This window comes from Malaya genurostris, chromosome 2, assembly GCF_030247185.1.
Source record: "Malaya genurostris strain Urasoe2022 chromosome 2, Malgen_1.1, whole genome shotgun sequence".
In the NCBI taxonomy this organism is placed as follows: Eukaryota; Metazoa; Arthropoda; class Insecta; order Diptera; family Culicidae; genus Malaya; species Malaya genurostris.
Window position 1 is genome coordinate 221025520 of NC_080571.1, and position 22540 is coordinate 221048059.

Consider the following 22540-nt stretch of genomic DNA (forward strand, 5'->3'; position numbering starts at 1 on the left):
ATCCGTTTAATGATGCACGTGCTTTCGGAAGCAAAGAAATGATTGATGTGAAAAGAAACGCTTGCTTTTTATTTTATTTTTATGTGATAGTTGTTTGCTGGATGCAGCTGCAATTATTACGATCTATGAAAATTATTGTGTTGTTGACTCCTATAACATTATTTTTCGGTCCAGAGAATCAACAAATAATTGCTTTTTTTATTAAATAGTTTTGACAAGAATTTGATATATAATACCGATCGTTAGGCGGCTAGGATTTAGACTTTGTTCGATGTACGCACTACCAAACCCTTTCGTGTTCTAGAGTCGTGTCTATCACAAGACTTAGGGTGGCGAAATGGTAACGCGTATGCACGGAATGCATAATAGTGCAGGTTCGACTCCTGTCTCTGAGTGTATTTTTTTCCAAAAAATCATCTTTTCCATGCGTTTCTCATTAATTTGGCTTCTCCAATATATGTTTCCGCTCAGTCATACCAGCAAAAAAAATCACCCTTTTTTTTAATAAAATTCTTTTATTTGGCTCATTGCGGTTTGCTTAACGTGGCCGTTGGTCTTGTTGTTAGAAAGAGATGGAAGGGAAGTCATATTAAGGGGGGGTCTACTCCCCTAGGGTTAGTAAAGGAGTATCGGGAGGGTGGGACCTGATGAACAATAAATCTTGTAATTAACAATTCATATTTATGCACAGCTTGTTTTTGCGTTTTCCGGTTGGGTTTTTCATGTTTCTTCCGGTTGTGGTGTAGTAGTGGTAGGACATTTTTGGCGTTTTCTGCAGTCCGAGGAATCGTTCATCGTATACCATACCGTTCCATAGAAGAGAAGGATGAGTTGGGCTGTAGAATGAAGAGAAAAAGAGGGCACTAGATTTGCACGTCTATGGCTTTTAAGAAGTTATAGAGGTAGGTCATGTAAAGAGGATCTCGGGTCGCCAGAGGAACATAAGGTGGTCTACCTCGGGCCCGAAGGTAATCGATTAGCTGGAGTCTGGCGTCACAATATTCGGAGCACACCCAAACAACATGTTCGATGTCGTCGTAACCGTCACCGCAAGCGCAGTTATTACTCTCAGTAAGGCCCACACGATAAAGATGCGCTTTGAGCAAGTAGTGGTTGGACATAAGCCTTGATATTGTCCGAATAAAGTCTCGGTTCACATCCAACCCTCGGAACCAAGCTTTCGTCGATACCTGCGGTATAATGGAATGTAACCACTGTCTTAGACTTCCGTCATTCCAGGAGGTTTGCCAGCTGACGAGTGCCTCTTGACGAGAATGACTGAAAAATTCATTGAAGCAGATTGGTCTCTCATAGGTTTCACCATGTAATGCGCCCACCTTGGCCAGTGAGTCTGCCATCTCACTGCCCCTTACGGAACAATGGGATGGGACCCAAACCAAGGTAATCCAGTATGATTTTCAGATAAAGCACTCAGTTGTTCCCGTATTTTCCCCAGGAAATACGGTGAGTACTTTCCAGGTTTCACTGAGCGAAGAGCCTCGATAGAGCTGAGACTGTCGGATACAATGAAGTAATGGTCTCTGGGCAAAGTTTTAATGATCTCAAGGGTATACTGAATTGCAGCTAGTTCTGCGACGTAAACTGAAGCTGGATCACTGAGTTTATAGGGGGCGGTGAAATTTTCATTAAAAATACCGAAGCCAGTGGACCCGTCGAGATGTGATCCGTCAGTGTAAAACATTTTATTACAGTCGACTTCTTTAAATTTGTCATTAAAAATATTTGGGATCACTTGAGGGCGTACGGGATCCAGAATTCCACAAATATCTTCTTTCATGGATGTGTCGAAAAACACAGTAGAATTAGAAGTATCAAAGAAATGAACACTGTGGGGATTGTATGAAGAAGAATTATTGTTATGTGACATGAAATCAAAGTACAATGTCATAAATCGGGTCTGAGAATTAAGCTCGACTAGCCGTTCAAAGTTATCGATAACCAACGGATTTAAGACACTACATCGAATGAGTTGTCGATATGAGAGATCCCAAAAACGGTTTTTCAACGGAAGGATTCCCGCCAGCACCTAGAGACTCCTCGTGTGAGTCGATTGCATACAACCTAAGGCTATACGCAAACAACGATACTGGACTCTCTCCAGCTTGATGAAATGTATTTTCGCGGCGGAACGGAAACAGAAACATCCATACTCCATCACTGATAATATCGTTGTTTGGTACAGCCTTATTAGATCTGTTGGATGAGCTCCCGACCAAGTTCCGGTTACTGTACGCGGAAAGTTGAGTCTTTTTTGGCATTTTCGTTTCAGATACCTAATGTGACATCCCCAGGTACCTTTGGAATCGAACCAGACTCCGAGATACTTGAATGTGAAAACCTGAGCTATGGTTTGACCCATTAGATGAAGCTGTAGTTGTGCAGGTTCATGCTTCCTTGAAAATACTACCAGCTCAGTTTTCTCCGTGGAGAATTCAATACCCAGCTGTAGAGCCCATGTAGACAAAGTGTCCAAGGTAGTTTGTAATGGTCCTTGCAGATCTGTAGACTTGGCTCCTGTAATAGATACCAAGCCATCATCTGCAAGTTGCCTTATCGTGCAAGAGTTTTCAAGACATTCATCGATGTCATTAACATAAAAGTTGTAAAGAAGGGGGCTGAGGCATGAGGCCTGGGGAAGGCTCATGTAGCTAATTCGTGAGGTTGTCAAGTCTTCATGTGTAAAAAACATGCACTTTTCAGACAATAAGTTGTGTAAAAAGTTGTTTAAAAGTGGGGAAAGACCATGCTTGTGCAGCTTCTCCGAAAGATTTTTTATGGAAACTGAACCAAAAGCCCCCTTTATGTCTAAGAATACTGATGCCATTTGCTTCTTGCGAGCAAATGCCATTTGAATTTCTGTGGTAAGCACCGTGGGGATCAGGGATTACCTTCCACTTGCAATCTAGCTGTAGTGAGGTCGAGCAAAGGGAAAAGTCCAGCGCACTAGGGCGGGCTGGCGGTCCTGGATTGCGTGTTATTTCACCCGTATTTAAAATTGTCATATTGAAGTTGTCGCACAGATCATAAATCAACGAAGAACGGTTATCATCATATAGGCAGCCCCACCCCGTACCATGCGAGTTAAAGTCTCCTAAAACTAACCGCGGAGTGGGAAGAAGCTCCATGATGTCTGCAAGTCGTCGATGCCCTATCGAGATTCTGGGAGGTATGTAGATAGAAGCTATACAAAGATCTTTGCCTCTAATTTTGATTTGGCAAGCAACAACTTCAATACCCGGGATCGAGGGGAGGTTAGTTCGATAAAATGAATAGCACTTTTTGATCCCTAGAAGTACCCCTCCATAGGAGTCTTCTCGATCCAGGCGTATAATGTTGAAATTGTGGAATTCAAAGTTTATATTTGAAGTAAGCCAAGTTTCACACAATGAAAATACATCGCAATTACGAGAATTTATCAAAACTTTGAAGGAATCTAGTTTTGGGATGATACTTGTGCAATTCCACTGGAGTATAGTGATCATACTCTCGTTTTCTGTAGGTAGTTCAGTCATCGATGGATACGATTAGTTTGATTGACCTGTGGTTTAGAGGTTTATATCCAGTTTCTCTCTGAGATTATCATAGTAAACAGCTTTCTGACAATATTTTCATATGGCTACCTGATTATCGTAGGTGACTTATGATGTAACTGGATACTTTGTCTGTCAACCGAAAATTACATAACATGGAATAGGCTCCTTCGAACGCATGCGCAACAAACGTATATCTTTCAAGAAAGCGGAAAAAACTTCCAGGCTTTCAATTTGCAATTTAAACTGCTTTAAGCACTGATGAGCCGAAGGCGAAATGAGAAGAAATAGAATCAAAATATGTACTTTTTGCGCAAACAAACAAAGCCACTAAATGTTCACTATTGATAGTTAGAGACATTACTGAGATCAGTAAAAACCATTTTGAAAGATCGTTTGGGCATGAGAAAAGTGAAAGCACGATTGGTTTTGGCACCACGATAATGCACCGTCGCATTCTGAATTGTTTGTTCGAAATTTTTTCGTCAAAAATTCAATCAATATCTTTCCGCAACCACCGTATTCGCCTGGTTTAACTTCGTGTGACTTCTGGTTATTCAGTAAACTCAAACGACCGCTCCGGGGTATCCGTTTTGAGTCAATTGAAGACACCAAACGTGAATCGCTACGCGCATTGAAGGCTATTCCGGAAATTGACTTTAACACAAGTGTATTTGGGCCGGGGAGAAATACGTTGAGGGGGACGAAATAGATTTGGAAGAATAGATAAAAAAATTGAAATTAAGAACAATCTTATTATTTTTTTTTCCACAGTAGTAAGAGATTTTTCTTGATATCTCTTCTGGTTTATTGTGCCAGCTACTGGAAACTGACTTGTGATAATGCCATATATTCTGAAATCATTTACATTCCTACTTTAAATGACAACAATTCACTGCATAGAGTAGCACAGCTGTTTCGTAGAGAACGGAAAATGTCTTCTAAATTTATAGGTTATGTTAGAAGATGGTCATACAAATTTACGTTGGCTATACTGGTTTCGAATTCAGGCACCGGATGCAGTGGTCTGAAATTCCAAAACGAAACTCCATTCTGAGTACGTGGCTGTCGGTAACATTTAAAATATTAAATTTACTGAATACTCTCATATCAAGAAAAGAACTAATGATTCTAAAAAACTAAATAATTCACCTCCAAGTTTTACGAGTTTTATTGAACAAAAGATACAGAAATAAGTTTAAGTTACGGGATAAAAAGCTATGGATTTTCTTTCAATAATATTTATGTTCATTTTCCTTCAAAATTAGATACATTTTTTTCATAAACACGTTTATTTCATAAGCAATATACATAAGTTTTTCTTTGCCGTGGCATCCACAATACATAGTACTTTAAACCTGAAAGCCTGTAAGTTTTTTCGAATATCATATTAGTATGTTGGTATTCATTAGGTCATCTAAACACTGTTTCTGTCAAGCGAGTTGCTATTATAAATTACATCAAATGAAATACATTTATTTTGTACATGATCTTATAACTATTTCAGTTTTGTTTGTATCAATTCATCACTTTTATTCAATATAAGATAGCTGGCTATTGGTTGAACTCATGGAAGAGAAAACAGTCTAACATAAAATAAACTTTAAATTGGAACTCCAATGGACTTAATGAAATAATAAAGAAGTTTCATGTAAGGAACGTCACGACAAGCAAGAATGTCGCGAAATGGGACATTGGATTGTCTACCTTGGGTACGCAAGGAATTTATTATTTGAGATCTGACATCATGATACTCCACGCATGTCCAAACGACATGATCAATATCGCGATAGCCTTTGCCACAAGCACAATGATTAGTTTCGGAAAGTCCAATTCGAAGGAGATGTGCATCTAACGTGTAGTGATTGGACATGAGTCTGGACATCACACGAATGAAATCTCTACTCACATCCAGTCCCCTGAACCATGCCTTTGTCGATATTTTCGGAATAATTGAGTGCATCCACCGACCCAGATCATCTCTATCCCAAGATGCTTGCCAGGCAAGTGTTCTTTAGCGAGTCGCGCTATAAAATTCGTTGAAAGCAATCGGTCGCTCATAAATTTCACCTTCAATAGCACCACGTTTGGCAAAACTATCGGCCCTTTCGTTGCCTGGAATGGAGCAATGAGCCGGGACCCAAACTATTGTGATTTGATAATTATTATTCAATACTGTTTTATTTAGCCCAAGAAAAACGCTTCATTTTTGCCAGCAGCGTTTGAGCGAATGGCTTCAATTGCGTTCTGACTATCTGTGAAGAGAAAATAATGGCTGGGAGATAATGTGACGATTACACTCAAACTATAATGAACTGCTGCTAGCTCTGCTATATAAACAGATGCAGGTTCTTGAAGCTTGAATGAGGCCGAAACATTATTGTTGAATATGCCAAACTCAGTAGCCTCTTCAATTCGTGATCCGTCCGTGTAAAATATTTTCTCAGAGTCAATATGCCTGAACTTACTTGTAAATATTTTTGGGATTTCCAACGAGCGTAGGTGTTCCGGAATTCCACGCACTTGGCGCTGCATGGGTGTGTCGAAAAATAAAGTTGAGTCAGGGACATTTAGGAGGCTGACACGGATAGGGATATATCTTGAAGGGTTGATTTCCTGTGAGATATGGTTAAAATATACTGTCATGAATCTTGTTTGAGATTGAAGCTCAACTAGCCTTCCGAAGTTATTAATAACCAGGGGATTCAGTACCTCACATCTTATTAGCAGTCGCGATGAAAGCTCCCAAAAACGATCTTTCAATGAAAGAACTCCCGCCAGAACTTCAAGATTCATTGTATGTGTCGAATGCATGCAGCCTAAAGCAATTCGCCAACAACGATATTGAATTCGCTCTAATTTGATAATATGAGAGTTTGCAGCAGAACAAGAGCAAACGCATCCATATTCCATCACTGATACATTGTTTTGTTTCGATAAGATATTTCATTGTGTTAATTTTGTTCAGTGGTTGCCATGTCGTTCTAGGATCATTTCTAATCATTTCATAATTTTGACTTTTCCAGTAGATTTTACAAATAAGTGACGTCAGTATATTAAAATAAGGATACCAAAACACTTGTAACGTTTTCTAACACCTATAACTTACAAAATGTAACACATACAGCACTTCCTAACACACAAAACTTTCAAAAGAGTAACGGATGTAAAGCCTCGTAACGCTTGCACCTTTTAAAAATTTCACACATGTAATGTTTTGTTACACCTAAAACTTACAAAAAAGTTAGGCATGTAACGATTTATAACGCCTCTAACTTACACTTCGTATCGCCTGTATTTCACAAAAGAGTAACACACGTAACGCCTTTAACTTACAAAAAAGTATCGCATGTAACGCCCATAACTTACAAAATAGTAACACATGTAACGCTTCGTAACGCTAATAACTTACGAAAAAGTAACGCAAGTAACGAATCGTAAAGTTTATAACTTACTAAATAGTAACGCATAGAAACGAAGCGTTACCCCTATATCTTACAAAAAAGTAACGCTTCGTAACATCTATAATTTACTTAGAAGTAACGCATGTAGCATGTGTCGAATAGACAGCATTTGAGTGTGTGCTTGTGGTTAAAGCAGCTGGCGCGAGTGAAACACATTCTCTTCGCATGAATCGCTCTCGTCTAAATACACCCAAGTGACCACTCCCACCTTCCGATAATATCGAGTGAAACGTTTCGTCATATGGAACATTTTTACATTTTGGGTCGCGTGATGGGTAAGTCGATGCCCTTAACGCAATTCGCCTGGGTTTGATTCCCAGCCCCGCACATAGGGTCAGAAAGTATTTCTAGCCCGAAGAGGTGAATGATCTTAAGGTTAGAACCTCTGTAATCGGAACAAAAAAAATCCATAGTACCATTACTCAGGCGGTGACTAAGATAGGCCTCAAAAAACTTCGTATCGTATATAGCTTCACCAACTAAATTATTGTTTTATATATTATTATTATTATTACTATTATTGTCATTTATTTTACCACGGTTTCATTCTCCATATTATTTGGTTTTGACTCTGTTTTGATTCGTAGGACCTGCCGCTGCGTGCTTTATCGGCAGAGGAGTTTTGACCATCACGTAACTCTCAAAACCTCTATCTCACGGTATAATCTACAGGATCAACAGCCCCATAATATTTCTTAAACTTTTTCTCGTTTCTGTTTCTGATTTCGGGAAGGGCCGGGCCCTTCATCTGAATACGTGACTGGTAATGGCGCATTGTTCGTTTGACTGGACCGTATTTTGCTTAATTTGTTCTTGTATGTCTTTATTAAAATAACACACACGGAGCTCAGGTCCTCCGGGTCTCGTAAAATTGTTCTAAAGTTTGAGTGAATTCTATACCTATTTTTATATTTATAAAAAAAGGTCCAAAAACGAGTCGCTAGCTTACTGTGCACAAACTGGCAAAATATGACTAGTTTCTAAGCGTCGGTGCACTATGATATGCTTTGAGCGAAGATTTGTTCACCTCTAGCGGCTGACATTTGACGTGTGTTTTTTGAGAAAAATATTCGAAATGTCTGAATTTACGTCACGTTTACCTTTCATTTCATTTGAGAGTGTAACAATAGTAATTTAATCAATTTGTCTAAATCTTTTTGAAGCTTTTTAAAATTTTATTTCATTTAATTTATCTGACAGCAAAAACTACAGATTTCGACTAAGAATAGTTTGTTACTAAGCTTTTCAGTATGTTCCAGGTCGTAGCGACGCGTATCAAAGTAGTAGAATTCAGTATTGGCTCGAAATTTCCAATATCGTTCCCCTAAGACGACAAAACGTTGCTATTTCGAAAACGCATACGCACCATGTGTTCTCAGTCATTCACATCTAAAGTGCTTAGTTTAGTGCTCTATGAGAACTCAAGAGTCATACACAAAAACGGAACAAGAGAACCGAAGCCAATACCCGGCTGCCGGGTTTGGTTAGCCTTCGACTTGGACTACTTTGGCAAACGACTCTCTCCAGCAGATGCCGCCCAAATCGAAGGCAGACACCGGCACCGTCCATCGATTGATCCTCCCTGTGGAGGAGAGTAACAAAATGCAAGCTTGTAATCCGGTCCGGTGCCGTTATTGCTAGCCGAATCGAAACTGTACCCATGACGGACCGTGTAACATCGCGCGATGCAGTCAGCCCGTTTCATCGTCTGACACGATCGCACCAGCCCTTACCGGAATCCCTCAGAATTGTTTACATTTCCGGTTCCGGAAGGAAGGGGAGAGGGAGCCGGGGGTCTAACGGCTCTCAGCGGTACTCAGCAGGGACGGTGTAAAAATTGAATTAAAATTTACAAAACAATAACCGAGCACTATAAATAGGGGCATTTTGTGGAAGTTTTAACGACTGAATCCCTGTTGTGTTTTCAGAGGCAACCCACTGCCAGTCCCCATTGGTAACGACATGAGTCGTGCCTTTCCCGTAGTTAGTCGGCACTGTTCCAGCGCCGACCGTTTCCCAAAGTTGATTCGAGTCAAATATTTTAGAAGTTCATTCGGTCGCTCGGCATCCTTCTACCATTCCCGATCATGCACAAAACAACCCCCGGCAACGGTCCTGCTAGTGTGCCAGTGGTTTATTGTAGTACGACCGATGAATGCGACAATATGGCAATTCAAAGGTATACAATGTTGAATAGAGCAGGCCAATTGTCCGCTCCTCAACTACTCGCAACGGGATCCTGAACGGTTTAATGAATGGAAGGTGTTAGAAACAGCATACAATTAGCATTAACATAGCTTGCATTTTAATGGCTTTTTGTCGATGATATTCTTATGGGAAATCCGATGAGTGCCATGACATGCGAACACAGCAGTAGTTGGGTTCCAATGGGCATCGGCACTTTATTTGTGGCATTACTGCATTCGATGCTTGAATGGGTCATTGTTGATTAGCAAACAGTCCGGAAGGAATTTCCAGTTCTAGACAAATGGACTGCGCTGAGATTTTCCCATTCTACACCGATTCAGTGTGGATGCGTTTTAAATGTACAGCACCCATGTTTACGTTTTGTGGAAAAGTGGGTGGGCGATATCAAGCGTACGAGACCACTTCAGCCCGATAGCAAGCAGTGTGCTGAATCGATGTTGTGAATATATTATACTGAAATAAAATGTCTTCTGACGAAGCTTCGTTTGAAATAGGTCAGTGAATATATTTGTTTAATCATAATCAACCAGAGTAAGCTAGTACAGCTCCAACTCAGTTGTTTTCAGAGATCAATTATTCAAATTCAATATATTCAAATGAATATTTGAATGTCTTACTACGCACTTTTCACCCAGTATGACATGAGGGCTAAATTGAACACTTATCTCAGGTATAACGATTTATGTTTCGTCTATGTCAACTTCATTGAATACCGAAAATAAAACGCGGGAATTATCGTTACCTATCTCATGAAGAAAGGTTATGCAATCTTTGTGAAAAACGACTTCTGAACCGAAACCCGGAAGGCCGAATCAGTCAGTGGAGTCGAAATTGATGAATATCTGTGTGTACAGGGTCCGCAATGTAACATTTTTTTAAACATGCAATAAAACACAAACGGTTCATCCGATTTCAAAATTTATGTTTTCATATTAAAGTACAATCCTTCCGGTTAATTGTGGAATATAATTTCATTCAAATGGCTGCCTCGGCTGGCCTTGCAGTACGCCATACGGTCGGTCCAGCTTTTTAGTACATTTTCGATTGTATGCAGCTTTATTTTAGCTATGGCTGCACGAATGTTGTCCTTCAAGGCTTGAATTGTCTCTGGCTTGTCCACATAACACTTATCTTTGACAGCCCCCCAAAGATAATAGTCTAACGGCGTCAAATCACAGCTCCGAGGCGGCCAAACGACATCCGAATTTCGACTGATAATTCGATCTTCGAAGACTGTGCGCAGAAGATCGATCGTAGCGTTTGCTGTGTGGCACGGAGCGCCGTCTTGTTGGAACTAAATGGTGTCCAAGTCTTCCTCTTCAAGTAACGGGAAGGAACAATCGTTAATCATGGCGCGGTAGCGCTCGCCATTGACCGTGGCGGCGGCTCCTGCCTCATTTTCGAAGAAAAATGGCCCCATGATGCCGCCAGACCAAAATCCGCACCAAACCGTCACTTTCTGAGGATGCATCGGCTCGATTATATAAGCTGATCACAAGCCCAGTTGGCGAAGCGATAACGCATCGGATGGTCTATACGAAACAATTTTCATTCAGCGGAAGGATAAAACTAGGTTTCTGTCAAATCAGAAGTGACATTAAGGTTACCAATGTCGAAATAACCGCTAGTTCAAAAAAAAGTTAGATGGCGGACCCTGTACGTGTGTATGTAACATTTTTGTGCACTCACTTTTCTCTAAAAAGCTGAAACAATTTCAACAAACGTAGATTTTAATGTTTCCCAAAAAACTAAATTTAATTTTGATTAGACTCACAGAGTGATAAGTGGATTGGTGAAAATGCCGAACCCAGTTTTACAAACTTAGTATCAAATGAAAGAACTTATGGTCCCATGAAAATATCCTTAATTTTATTCAGATCTGGTTCCAGTTTCGAAGTTATAGGGTATTAAGTGCAATCATTTTAATTATATAAGCGTTATTTCATAAGTGACCATGCGTGAAGGACAGATTCTTAAGAGCTGGTTAGAAAAATTTTCAAGAAAGCAAATCATGTCAGTTGATGATCAAATTTACTTATTTCAACAATTCCTGGTTTTCAGTTCAGAGAGCACTTATTAATGTTAATGGTAGTTTCCTTCATCCCAGTCATTCGCCATTGATCAATATCTGCAAAATGGAACTAACATCCATTTATCGGAGATGGCTTGGCAGACCTGCATAAACTTGGATTTAAATTATGGGCTTCACTTAATTAAAAGTGATTTGCAAGAAGCAAATACTTTAGGTCTGCTCAGCGGTTTATGTTGAACCGTTAGGTGGCGTTAGCAGTTCAACATAAACTGCTGACGCACTGATGAGCTTAAGTGAGAAGTAAAAAAAATCAAATTATGGGTTTTATCCTTTTCACCTTTTTGATAAATATAAAGAATAGGTATAGAATTCGCTCAAATTTTGGAAAAATTTTACGAGACCCGAAGTGCCAATCGATTCAGCTCGACGAACTGAGCAAATGTCCGTGTGTGTATGTGTGTGTTGTCAACAACGAGGTCGAGATGACTGTAGCGTTTATGATAAACGAATCGCAAATGAAAGGTCTCCCCGTCACCCCATGGTTTTGAAATAGGATGTTTACTTTTTGAGTTATACGAAGTTTTATGTCAAAATTTTCAATATTGACATATTGTCGTTTTTCATTGAGAACACTCGTGGAGTGTTTTGCTCGATTCGTGCACTTTTCGTGCAGTTGGGCAATCAAAACAGGTGCACTGTGTTTCGTTGATTTGCACCGCACCAAAAAAAATGCACTTCCGGGGCAATTTGCGGGCAACTATTTTGCACCCGTTTTCTTTTCCGAGCAGCATGCGTGCAAACCAAACTGTACCGTTTCATTGATCGGCTGTCAGGGCAAAATACTGGCACCGAACGAGTGGAATCAATGAAAAACGACAATAGATTCCGCACGATAATAGCTACTCAACAAACCATACATTGTTAAAATCCGTCCATTTTTAACGGAGATATCGATATTTTTGTGTGAGCGACTTTTCGCCTTATTCCAGTAGTAGAAGTTTTACGCGCTTAATGATAAAGCGATGTTTTCCAGTTCGGTTTCACATCTCATCCAAGTCAGTCGATAAACCAAAACCGCTTACGTTCGGGACAGAAGAAACCAAGTACAGTATTGTGTAGTGAACAATAGAATGATCTCGAAATGAGTGAACCAAACGAACAAAAGCTACCGCCGGTACGGAAGAATACAATTATTGTTGACTTCAGACAGTGCAAAATTCGACCTTTGATACGAGAACTTGAAGGTTTGCTTAAGGAGCAAATGCATCTTGACATTAAACGTGTGCAATTACTTCAACGCAATAAGAAAAATAATGTTGTTTATATCCAGTTCTATTAAGAGTTGGATGCAATTCAATTCGCAAAAGACAATAATAATGTGCACTATGTGGAGCATGAAAATATCAAGTACAACATTCCAGTATACGAGGTCTGTTCAAAAAGTTCCCGGATTTTTTTAATTGCGCGCGTCTGGAGAGTCCGGCGGTCAAATTTTTTTGTTATTGTGTTGGTACATATGTCCCTAATGTATGGTGAAATTTTCAGCTGTATTCATTGTTTACATTATTGTAAACATTATTGTCTTGTAGCGGCTGGTGTAGACGTGTTTTTTTGAGCTCGGCGATTTTTGTTAGTTTAAACAATGGAAGAATTGAAGAGTCAAAGAATTTGTATTAAATTTTGCGTGAAAAATGAAATAAAGTGTAACCAAGTGTGCGAAATGTTACAGAGAGCCTATGGTGAGTCTGCTATGAAAAAAAAACAAGTGTTTACGAGTGGTATAAGCGTTTCCAAGATGGCCACGAAGACGTTGAAGACGATGAACGCTCCGGTCGACCCACCACGTCAATAATCGATGAAAATGTGGGAAAAGTGGAAAAAATGATTATGGATGATCGCCGAATCACTATTAGAGAAGTTGCTGATGAAGTTGGCATATCAGTTGGCTCATGCCATCATATTTTTTCAAATGTTTTGGGCATGAAACGAGTGGCAGCAAAATTCATCGTTGCTTATTCGTGATTTTTTGGCTAAAAACAAGACTTTAATCATGCCCAACCTCCTTATTCACCAGACACGCTCCGTGTGATTTTTTCCTGTTCCCAAAGTTGAAGAGACCCATGAAAGGACAGCGATTTCCATCGATTGAAGAGATAAAGGCAGAATCGCTGAGAGTGCTACAGAGCATTACAAAAAGTGATTATCAGGAGTGTTTCGAAGACTGGAAAAAAACGCTGGCATAAGTGTATTATATCTAGGGGGGATTACTTTGAAGGGGACCATATAGATGTAGACGAATAAATAAATATTTTTTTTAGAAAAATGAGAATTCCGGGTACTTTTTGAACAGACATCGTATATGTGGAAGATAGTGCTATAAAAGTGCGTGTACATGGTCTTCCCTCAAGCGTCATCGATCCTTATATTCGCAAAACCATGTCCCGATACGGAGAGATTCTCTTTATCGAAAAAGAAAAGTGGAAGAATTTTTTCCCCGGTATTCTAAATGGCGTACGTTTGTTACGCATGCGCTTGAGGAGGCCTATACCTTCTTATGTGACATTCGGTCAGGATACAAGAATCCCGTGCAAGCTTGTACGAAAATAGACCTGAATAAAATATCTTTTAAATAAAAACTGCGATGTTTCGGAGCAAAATGAAACACGATTTTCAATACTGTTTAATACAATTGTTTCTTAGTACTATGCACAGCACCCTTTTACATGACGTTTCGATTTTAGCACGGTTCGTTTTTGGTAACAAAATCGTTCCAACATGACATATGTATTAGAAAGATGGTAGTATTTTCAAATTCAAGACAGTTCGGCTGAAAAGTTCGTATCGTTTAATAGAAACACATATTTTTTTGCCAAAATTCGTTTTTATTATTCAACATAATTGCCATCAGAGGCGATACAGCGATTATAGCGATCTTCCAACTTTTCGATACCATTTTTATAGTACGATTTGTCCTTTGCCTCAAAATAGGCCTCAGTTTCAGCGATTACCTCTTCATTACTTCTAAATTTTTTACCAGCGAGCATTCTCTTGAGGTCTGAGAACAGGAAAAAGTCACTGGGGGCCAAATCTGGAGAATACGGTGGATGAGGGAGCAATTCGAAGCCCAATTCGTTCAATTTCAGCATGGTTTTCATCGACTTGTGACACGGTGCATTGTCTTGATGAAACAAAACTTTTTTCTTCTTCAAATGAGGCCGTTATTTTGAAATTTCGTCCTTCAAACGCTCTAATAACGCTATATAATAGTCACTGTTGATGGTTTTTCCCTTTTCAAGGTAGTCGATGAAAATTATACCATGCGAATCCCAAAATACAGACGCCATAACCTTACCGGCCGATTTGTGAGTCTTTCCACGCTTTGGGTTCGGTTCATCGCTTGCAGTCCACTCAGCTGACTGTCGATTGGACTCCGGAGTGAAGTTATGGAGCCATGTTTCGTTCATTGTTATATATCGACGAAAAAAATCGGTTTTATTTCGATATAACAGCTCCAAACACTGCTCAGAATCATCAATTCGTTGTTGTTTTTGATCGATTGTGAGTTCACGCGGTACCCATTTTGTACAAAGCTTTCTCATATCCAAATATTCGTGAATAATATGTCCAACACGTTCCTTTGATCCAAGCCAGTTGTCGTATGTTCGAGCCCCGACCTGGAAGGATTCTTAGTGTCAGTAGAATCCATAGTACTAGCCATGCAATGATTCTGTACACTAAGAATCGGCTGCGAAGTCTGTTGAAACAGAAAGGCCAAATTCCACAAAAGGAATGTAATGCCAAGACTTTGCTTTTTACGTTCCTTTGATATCTTCAGGGTGTCAGCTATCTCGGTCAACTTCACTTTACAGTCATTGAAAATCATTTTGTGGATTTTTTTCACGTTTTCATCGGTAACAGCCTCTTTTGGACGTCCACTGCGTTCACCGTCTTCGGTGCTCATATGACCAGTACGAAATTTTGCAAACCACTTACGAATTATTGCTTCGCCCGGTGCAGACTCTGGATAACACTCATCAAGCCATTTTTTGGTATCGGCGGCACTTTTTTTCATCAAAAATTAGTGTTTCATCAACACACGAAATTCCTTTTTTCCAATTTTTTTCACAATGACAAAAGTAGCTTCACTCAAAATGCAATATCTCACAAACTAATAATCAGACAGCTGTCAAATTTATACACGTATCTTTTGAAGGTTGGTACTAACTGAAAATGGTATGGATTTAATTCTAGTGGCGCCCTCTCATAGAAACGATACGAACTTTTCAGCCGATCTGTTACACCCTTGTACCATGAAGTTCGTGGAGATACTTTTTTTACGTTACCTCGTAAAAAAAGGTTTTTGCATACAATGAAAATCGTTTCCGGCTCATTTATATTCCATGGAAATTACTACAATATGGGTATTTTCGGAATGGGTTTGATGAGTAGATGTCTGAAAACGATTGTTGAGGTGATTCTGAATTCCAAATTTACGACTTCCGGTTTATTGATATTCCTTGAAAACCCTTACAATATGGGTATTTTCGGAGCTGGTTTAGTGCATATTGCGTAGAAAATAATGTTTGAATGGGATTAGTGGATAGCTGATCGTATCCTATATAGTATTAATATTTTCGAAATGGGAAGAGTTGCTTACAACAAACTATGTCGTGCCACTAAAAATCACGTGATATACTGTGAGTCCAAGTGTTCCACTCTGTACTCCAGCTGCTTGTCAAAAGTGAGCCTGTGTGTGCCACAGTCTGTGCAAATTCATGAAAACGGAAGTGTCAATAGTAACTTGATGAATAAAAAATTTATTGTAATCCGTCCAATGTGTATGTAATGTAAAATTATATTGGCTATATTTTGAAAATATTATTTAATTTAATTCTCAATTTATTGAATAACTAAGGTTAAACCGGAAGTCGCCATCAGAACCAATTCAAACATTATTTTCCGACATCTACTCATCAAACCCGTTCTGAAAATACCCATATTATAAGGGTTTTCAAGGAATATCAATAAACCGGAAGTCGCCATCTTGGAAATTGATGCTGCTTAGAACATCCTTTTCCTGTAAACACGCATAAATTCCGTTCCATAACTATCCACAATATAATATATATATATATATATATATATATATATATATATATATATATATATATATATATATATATATATATATATATATATATATATATATATATATATATATATATATATATATATATATATATATATATATATATATATATATATATATATATATATATATATATATATATATATAATACATATACATAAGGAAAACTTTTTTTACGTCATAATTCGATTTACCAAGTCCCGATTATTGGGTTTGGGTGTATAAGGTCTGAACCTCCCATTAAAACTGCTTGTTTTTTAATCACATTTGTATTCGGGTTTCGATCCCGAAAGGTACCTAAAAAATTTATTTGCAACGCACTACTATTGTCCAAGTTGGCTGCACTGCTTTTCAAAAGTTTCGAATCTAATGAAATGGTTAACAATACATTGGGCAAATTTACCTGACTTCGGCTACACCGATTTCCGAATTCCGTTTCCGAAAGTATCGGGAATAGAGAAGCTAAAAGAAGCCCAAAACGAATATAAACTTATGATCTCATACAAAATTGATGAATTTCATGCGATTCCAACTGCCAATTTTAAAATTACTGGGTGATGAGTTTTTAAAATTCAAACCGTCATAGAAGTTGACGATAACAAAAAGTTTTCAAAGTTGGGCTCAAAACTGTTTCAATTCATTCATCATATTATTTCATGGACATACGAACTGTTTTTGGTTATGCTGGTCTCTGAATACCATTTCTGGAAGTACCATAAATAATGACAAAAACTTTAAAGAGGAACTCACTTCTACATCTCATGGAATTCTTAAGTGGCGGGTAGAGTCTAACATTTTTGAAAAATCATGTATTATTTTCTTTGTATTTTCTTATAGTAAAACATTTTATGAATATTCTGTGAAATTTTCGAGCCTATCGAAACAAAACTCAGTAAGTTATGGGCCTCTATTTTTGCTTATCGGATACTGCGAAAAAGTAAGAGCTCGGTACATAGGCCCAAAATTTCTGCTTCGATTTACTTAAAAACTTGACAAAACATTCTTGAAATGTTTCATTATAGTAAATTATGAAAGCAAAAATTTGATTTCTTGAAAATTTTATACCCTACGGGCTCTCTTTAGTGATAAATTGTTTCCATTGATTGTATAGACAAAAAACTTTAAACGTTTTTTTCTCGAAAGCAGGTTTTGAAAGTCCATGTCTATCGTCAATCAAAAACTACTGTACCAATTTTTTTCAAATTTTGCGCACACTTTTTGCATGTAAATTACCAAACCCCAACGTTTTTCTTTTCGTTCGGTAGGTTTTACAGCTACAAAATGGCGGATTTTTCGTAAAAAATCGTAGTTTTGACTTTAAACAACTATCAAAAATTAAAAAAAAAATCAAATAATTCAACAGAAACGTTGGGGTCTAGAAAAACACCTAATCTATATATGCTGCTTTAATTTGTTGACTTCTGATTAGTCTGCGCTGAGATACAGTGGACACCGCAAATCACGATTTTTAAGAAGTGTTCTCAAAAATATCTCTTCACTGACTTATTTTCAATATATTTTCAAGAAAAAATTACAAAATGTTGTTCGAATGATGCTTTGTATTATGCAAAACGTTTGATTTTGTTGTTGTTGAAGGTCATTCAGAACCTAGTAAAGCAATGAAACCTTGCACAATTCACACAACATATCAACTTATGAGAAAGATTTTAGATTTCGCATTCAAGTCATCCAGTTATGTCTTTGACATTATCATCCTATTTTATTCCTACTAAATGCATTTCACCTTGTGAACAAAAAAAGAAACACATACATATATCCATACACACAGACGTTTGCTGATCTCAACGAACTGATTCGAATGGTATAGGACACTCGGCCCTCGGGGCCCCTGTTCGAAAGTCGAGTGTCACAGTGATTGCATAATTTTTCTTTATGAGAAAGGCAATAAGACTGACGAATACAACAATGAAATGAAAATCTGGGAAAAGTTACCGGGACCGGTAAAAATCCGAAACAAACTCAAGTAGGCTGTACGTCGTAACAAAGCTAAAGCAAATCGTTAAAAGTTATTCTTCAATTGAAAACACTGCTTTATTCTAATCCTGGGTGTCTGATACTTACTTGACGGAAATTTATCTTTATTTTTAGGTGATTCCTTCATATTCAAGATCATTCTTATACTGATTTCTAAAGGAGGGGGGGTAAACGATGAAAATTATCATCATTTTTGCGATTTTTTTCTAGAATTATCGTTTAACAAAATAAATTCAAATGTTTTGCATGATAAAAAGCATCATTCGAACAACATTTTGTAATTTTTTCATGGAAAAATATTGAGAAATAAGTCGGTGAAGAGATATTTTTGAGGACACTTCTTAAAAATCATGATTTGCGGTGGCCACTGTATCTCAGCGCAGACTAATCAGAAGTGAACAAATAAAATTTTCAGAAAATCATATTTTTTCTTTTATAATTTATTATAATGAAACATTTCAAGAATGTTTTGTCAAGTTTTGAAGTCAATCGAAGTAAAAATTTTGGACCTGTGCGATGAGCTCTTGCTTCTTCGCAGAATGAGATAGCCATAGATAAAGGTCCATAACTTCCAGAGTTTCGTTCCAATAGGCTTGAAAATTTCACAGAATATTCTTGAAATGTTTAACTATAAGACATTATAAAGAAAATAATAAATGATTTTTCAAAGTGTTAGACCCTACCCGCCCCTTAAGTAGTCCCGAAGCATTTATTTCTACGTGCATCAAGCTTACTGTGAACATTCTAATTTAGACTGACGGAGGTTTATGCTGTATCAAGTGTACGTCTCTAAATAACTACACTCTTACCCGACGTTCAAAGAACACACGATATCTTGCTAAATCTTTCCATGAGAGCTTCATTTTACGAATGTATTTTGACGGAGGTAGAAGTAGTACTGAAATTTCAATTTTCTTTCATGATATATGAACGAAAACTGCTCATGACTATAACTATCCTGCAAAACTAAATTTTGTCTTCGCTAACTGGTTCAAGTTCAACAGTAACATACTAAAAATTCAACTGTAACACGATAACCGAAAGGCTGGTTAATTGGTTGATAATCATACTAGAAAATGTGTCATTTCCAGAAACTAGGATTTCATTCTACTAAAGTGCACGCTAAGTACTGGAAGTTCGATGGCACTCTCTAGTTTGCAACCGACTAATCGAAGCTGACCATGTCTAATTTGGCTCTTTGAAAGTTATTACCACCACTGGTGCTCCACTAATCTCTGCTCGATAGTTAAACATATGTTGAATCATCGGTGAGAACTCGCACTATTCGCGACTGCGGTCGTTTTAAACACGCACCGGAAATTAAACGAAGTAGCATCAAACCACATTCCACTGAAACAAATATTCAAAACCAGTATGGTAAATCGAACCTTTTTGGAACGTAATCGAATATTTTCCATCCCCGTAGGCAAAACGGTAGCCACCGTTGAATACCGCAATTTGTTTGATTTCATAACTCACATCTGTTCTGCCCATTTGTCCACAGGTAACCGCATGCCACTGCAAAGTGCATCAGAGCTATCGACACTTCGCTACCAAACACCGCCAGCTAATACCGAGCTTCGGTCGGAAAGCGAAAGCATCCTCGGCGAACCGGCACTGGCTCAGCGGCAAGGGACAACAGGCCACGGTTGGCCACAACAATCTGAACTACAGCTACGCTCATCAACATCCGAACGCATACAGTCTCCAGCCGGAGCGAATAATCAACAAACCGCTACCGATGAATTTGGAGAACGACATGTACTACACGGTGGACTTTGGCGAATCGCAGAATGCGCCATTGATCCAGTAAAGTCCTTTCGCGCCCTTCCACCACCCTTGTTCCGAGTTCCGCGGACACGGAAAGGGTGGTACCGGACAGAATGCTGTCCGCCAGCCGCCGCCCGCAGTATGATTATCGTTTCTGATTTAATCATTCCGTTTGCTCTGGCGCTTATCTATTAGGATAAATATGAAATGTAAGTATACCGATCGTAACCAGCGGAATGAAAATTCGTTGTTGGATTGTTTATGTTGGTAACTGCTGGACTAAGGTTTGATAACTGGTTACACGTTCGGGTTCCTGGTGGAGGAAGAATTGTTTAATTATCTATACTGAATCGAAATTTGCATTCGATGCAACGACATGTAAAAGTTTAACATTGTGACAGATGTGACATCACGTTTCAGCAATTCATCTATTCAATTGTGTAACTCATTGACCTATGATTCGGAGGGATTTTCGCTCATTTACATATTAACATCATTGAATAACAACGTTTTGTTATCCCTCTTCATATTGAATATGATTGAGCTATGATTCGTGAAATTTTCTTTAGCGATTTCCGCAACAGGTTCTGTTTTAGTGAAATTCTAAACATCGCCTAATATTACCGATAAGTTTAAATATGGTACTACTAATCCTAGGATTTTTCGATAGCCAGTTTCGGACCAGCTCGTGATTGGTTGAAATTGACATAAGCAAGTATAAGTTGTTGAAATTGATATTACTGCAGAGTGGTAGAAAAAGTGTGGTCAGTATCGTCGGTAACAATGTAGTTTGATATTGACTTTCAAACGCAAAACTCAAATCAACTCCGCGCCTTCTATGTCTCTTTTTATGGACCAATAAAACGATGATGTTAGCAAATTATCACATAAAGCAATATAGGAATCGAGTATTAAATGCGGAAATAGTTACTAACATAGTAATTTTTCCTTAAACAAACCTACGGAATGGGTAAAACCGACGACACGACCAGGCACTCCGAACGAAAATCAGGATAAAAAGTGTTCGTGAACGATTTACCGCCAGTTACCACAAATATATCGACCCCTTGATAGTGATAAAAATAATTTTTGTAAGCAACACGATTCAAGTGGCTACGAACTAGTTACCAAGACGCCCCATAATAAATAAACAAACCATTTGAAAAAGTTCCGAAACAGTTATATTATTTTTAATTGTGTGCCAAATTAATAAAAACGTTAGATCATTGTGAAGAAATCGAGAACGTACGTAGCTGTACGAGGTGTTGCGAGCCATTGGCCGCGGACTCTGATTCAGAAACTCTTACAATCTACAAGTTTAACTTTTTGGATTTGCACCAGCCGAACTGGGACTGGAGCTGGGTGCCCAATATTCAAATCTAGATGTAGATGTAGTGCTATGACAGACATGCGTCATCTTATATCATCATAATTGCTATCCAGTAGCTCTGCCTGTAATGTAGTGTTATCAAACTCATTCATAATGCGGTCATTCTTTTCAGGAATATCCAATCGAGTTTCCGAAACATCACCATAGCTTAATATATTGTCATCAAACTAGGAATTTCGTGCCTGCACGGAACTGCACGGAACAAACGAAGAAGTTTACTGTTTGAATGTATCCGACATTCTTGAATTCGACTACTTCGACAGTTTCCAGACGCCTTACGGGAAATCGTAGTTACTGACTATTTTCAGCTTGAGAATAAATTATCAAATTATTTGAAGGAAACTTGTTCTTACGGGTGGTTTACAATGTGCTCTTAAGAACCTATAATTTTCATCAGATGAGCTTGATTCCCGCACTTTTCAAGTGCCTTTCATGTTCATCAAATTTTACACACGCTTTGCGAAGGTCTTCAAATAACAGAACAGAAATATAGGAGTTCTTAGAATGTCTAAAATATGACGGCGTATTGTTTTACAACATGTACGCTGATCAGCAACGAGGGTTGAACGATTTGGAACAAACTCAGAAGTGGCAAATACAAAGATTTGTGGAACAATTGAAATAGTTGTACCTTCAAAAGCCATTAGAAAAGAGCAAATATGAATTCGGTGTATTCGTACCTGTATATGAAGTGCGATTCTGGAATGGATTAAAAAATAAAGCTCAAATATTTAAATATCTTTCATTTGCTGCACTCGAATTTCACGCATCTCGTGGAATAGTACGAATATACCGTATCGATTTAGTTTGATCATTCATATTTCGATACTGAATTTCGATGATTGGACTGATAAAAAGTGTCGCAACAGAGGTACTCCATACAAAAGATCTTGGTCACATACGGCAACCTGATTGCGCTGGTCTTACAAGAAATTTTTCATATGTTCGAGCCTTAGCTGAACTAATCGATCCACTGCCCTG

General features: G+C 38.3%; 1 protein-coding gene across 1 annotated transcript in view; it reads left to right on the forward strand.

Annotated features, from left to right (window-relative positions):
- The window catches only part of LOC131427685 (serine-rich adhesin for platelets-like), a 460655-nt gene that overhangs the window by 415005 nt on the left and 23110 nt on the right, over positions 1-22540 (forward strand). The window contains exon 14 of the mRNA XM_058591094.1: positions 19904-20378. Within this exon, the coding sequence (XP_058447077.1) occupies positions 19904-20212 (309 nt within the window). The 3' untranslated portion in view covers positions 20213-20378. The remainder of the gene's footprint in view (positions 1-19903; positions 20379-22540) is intronic.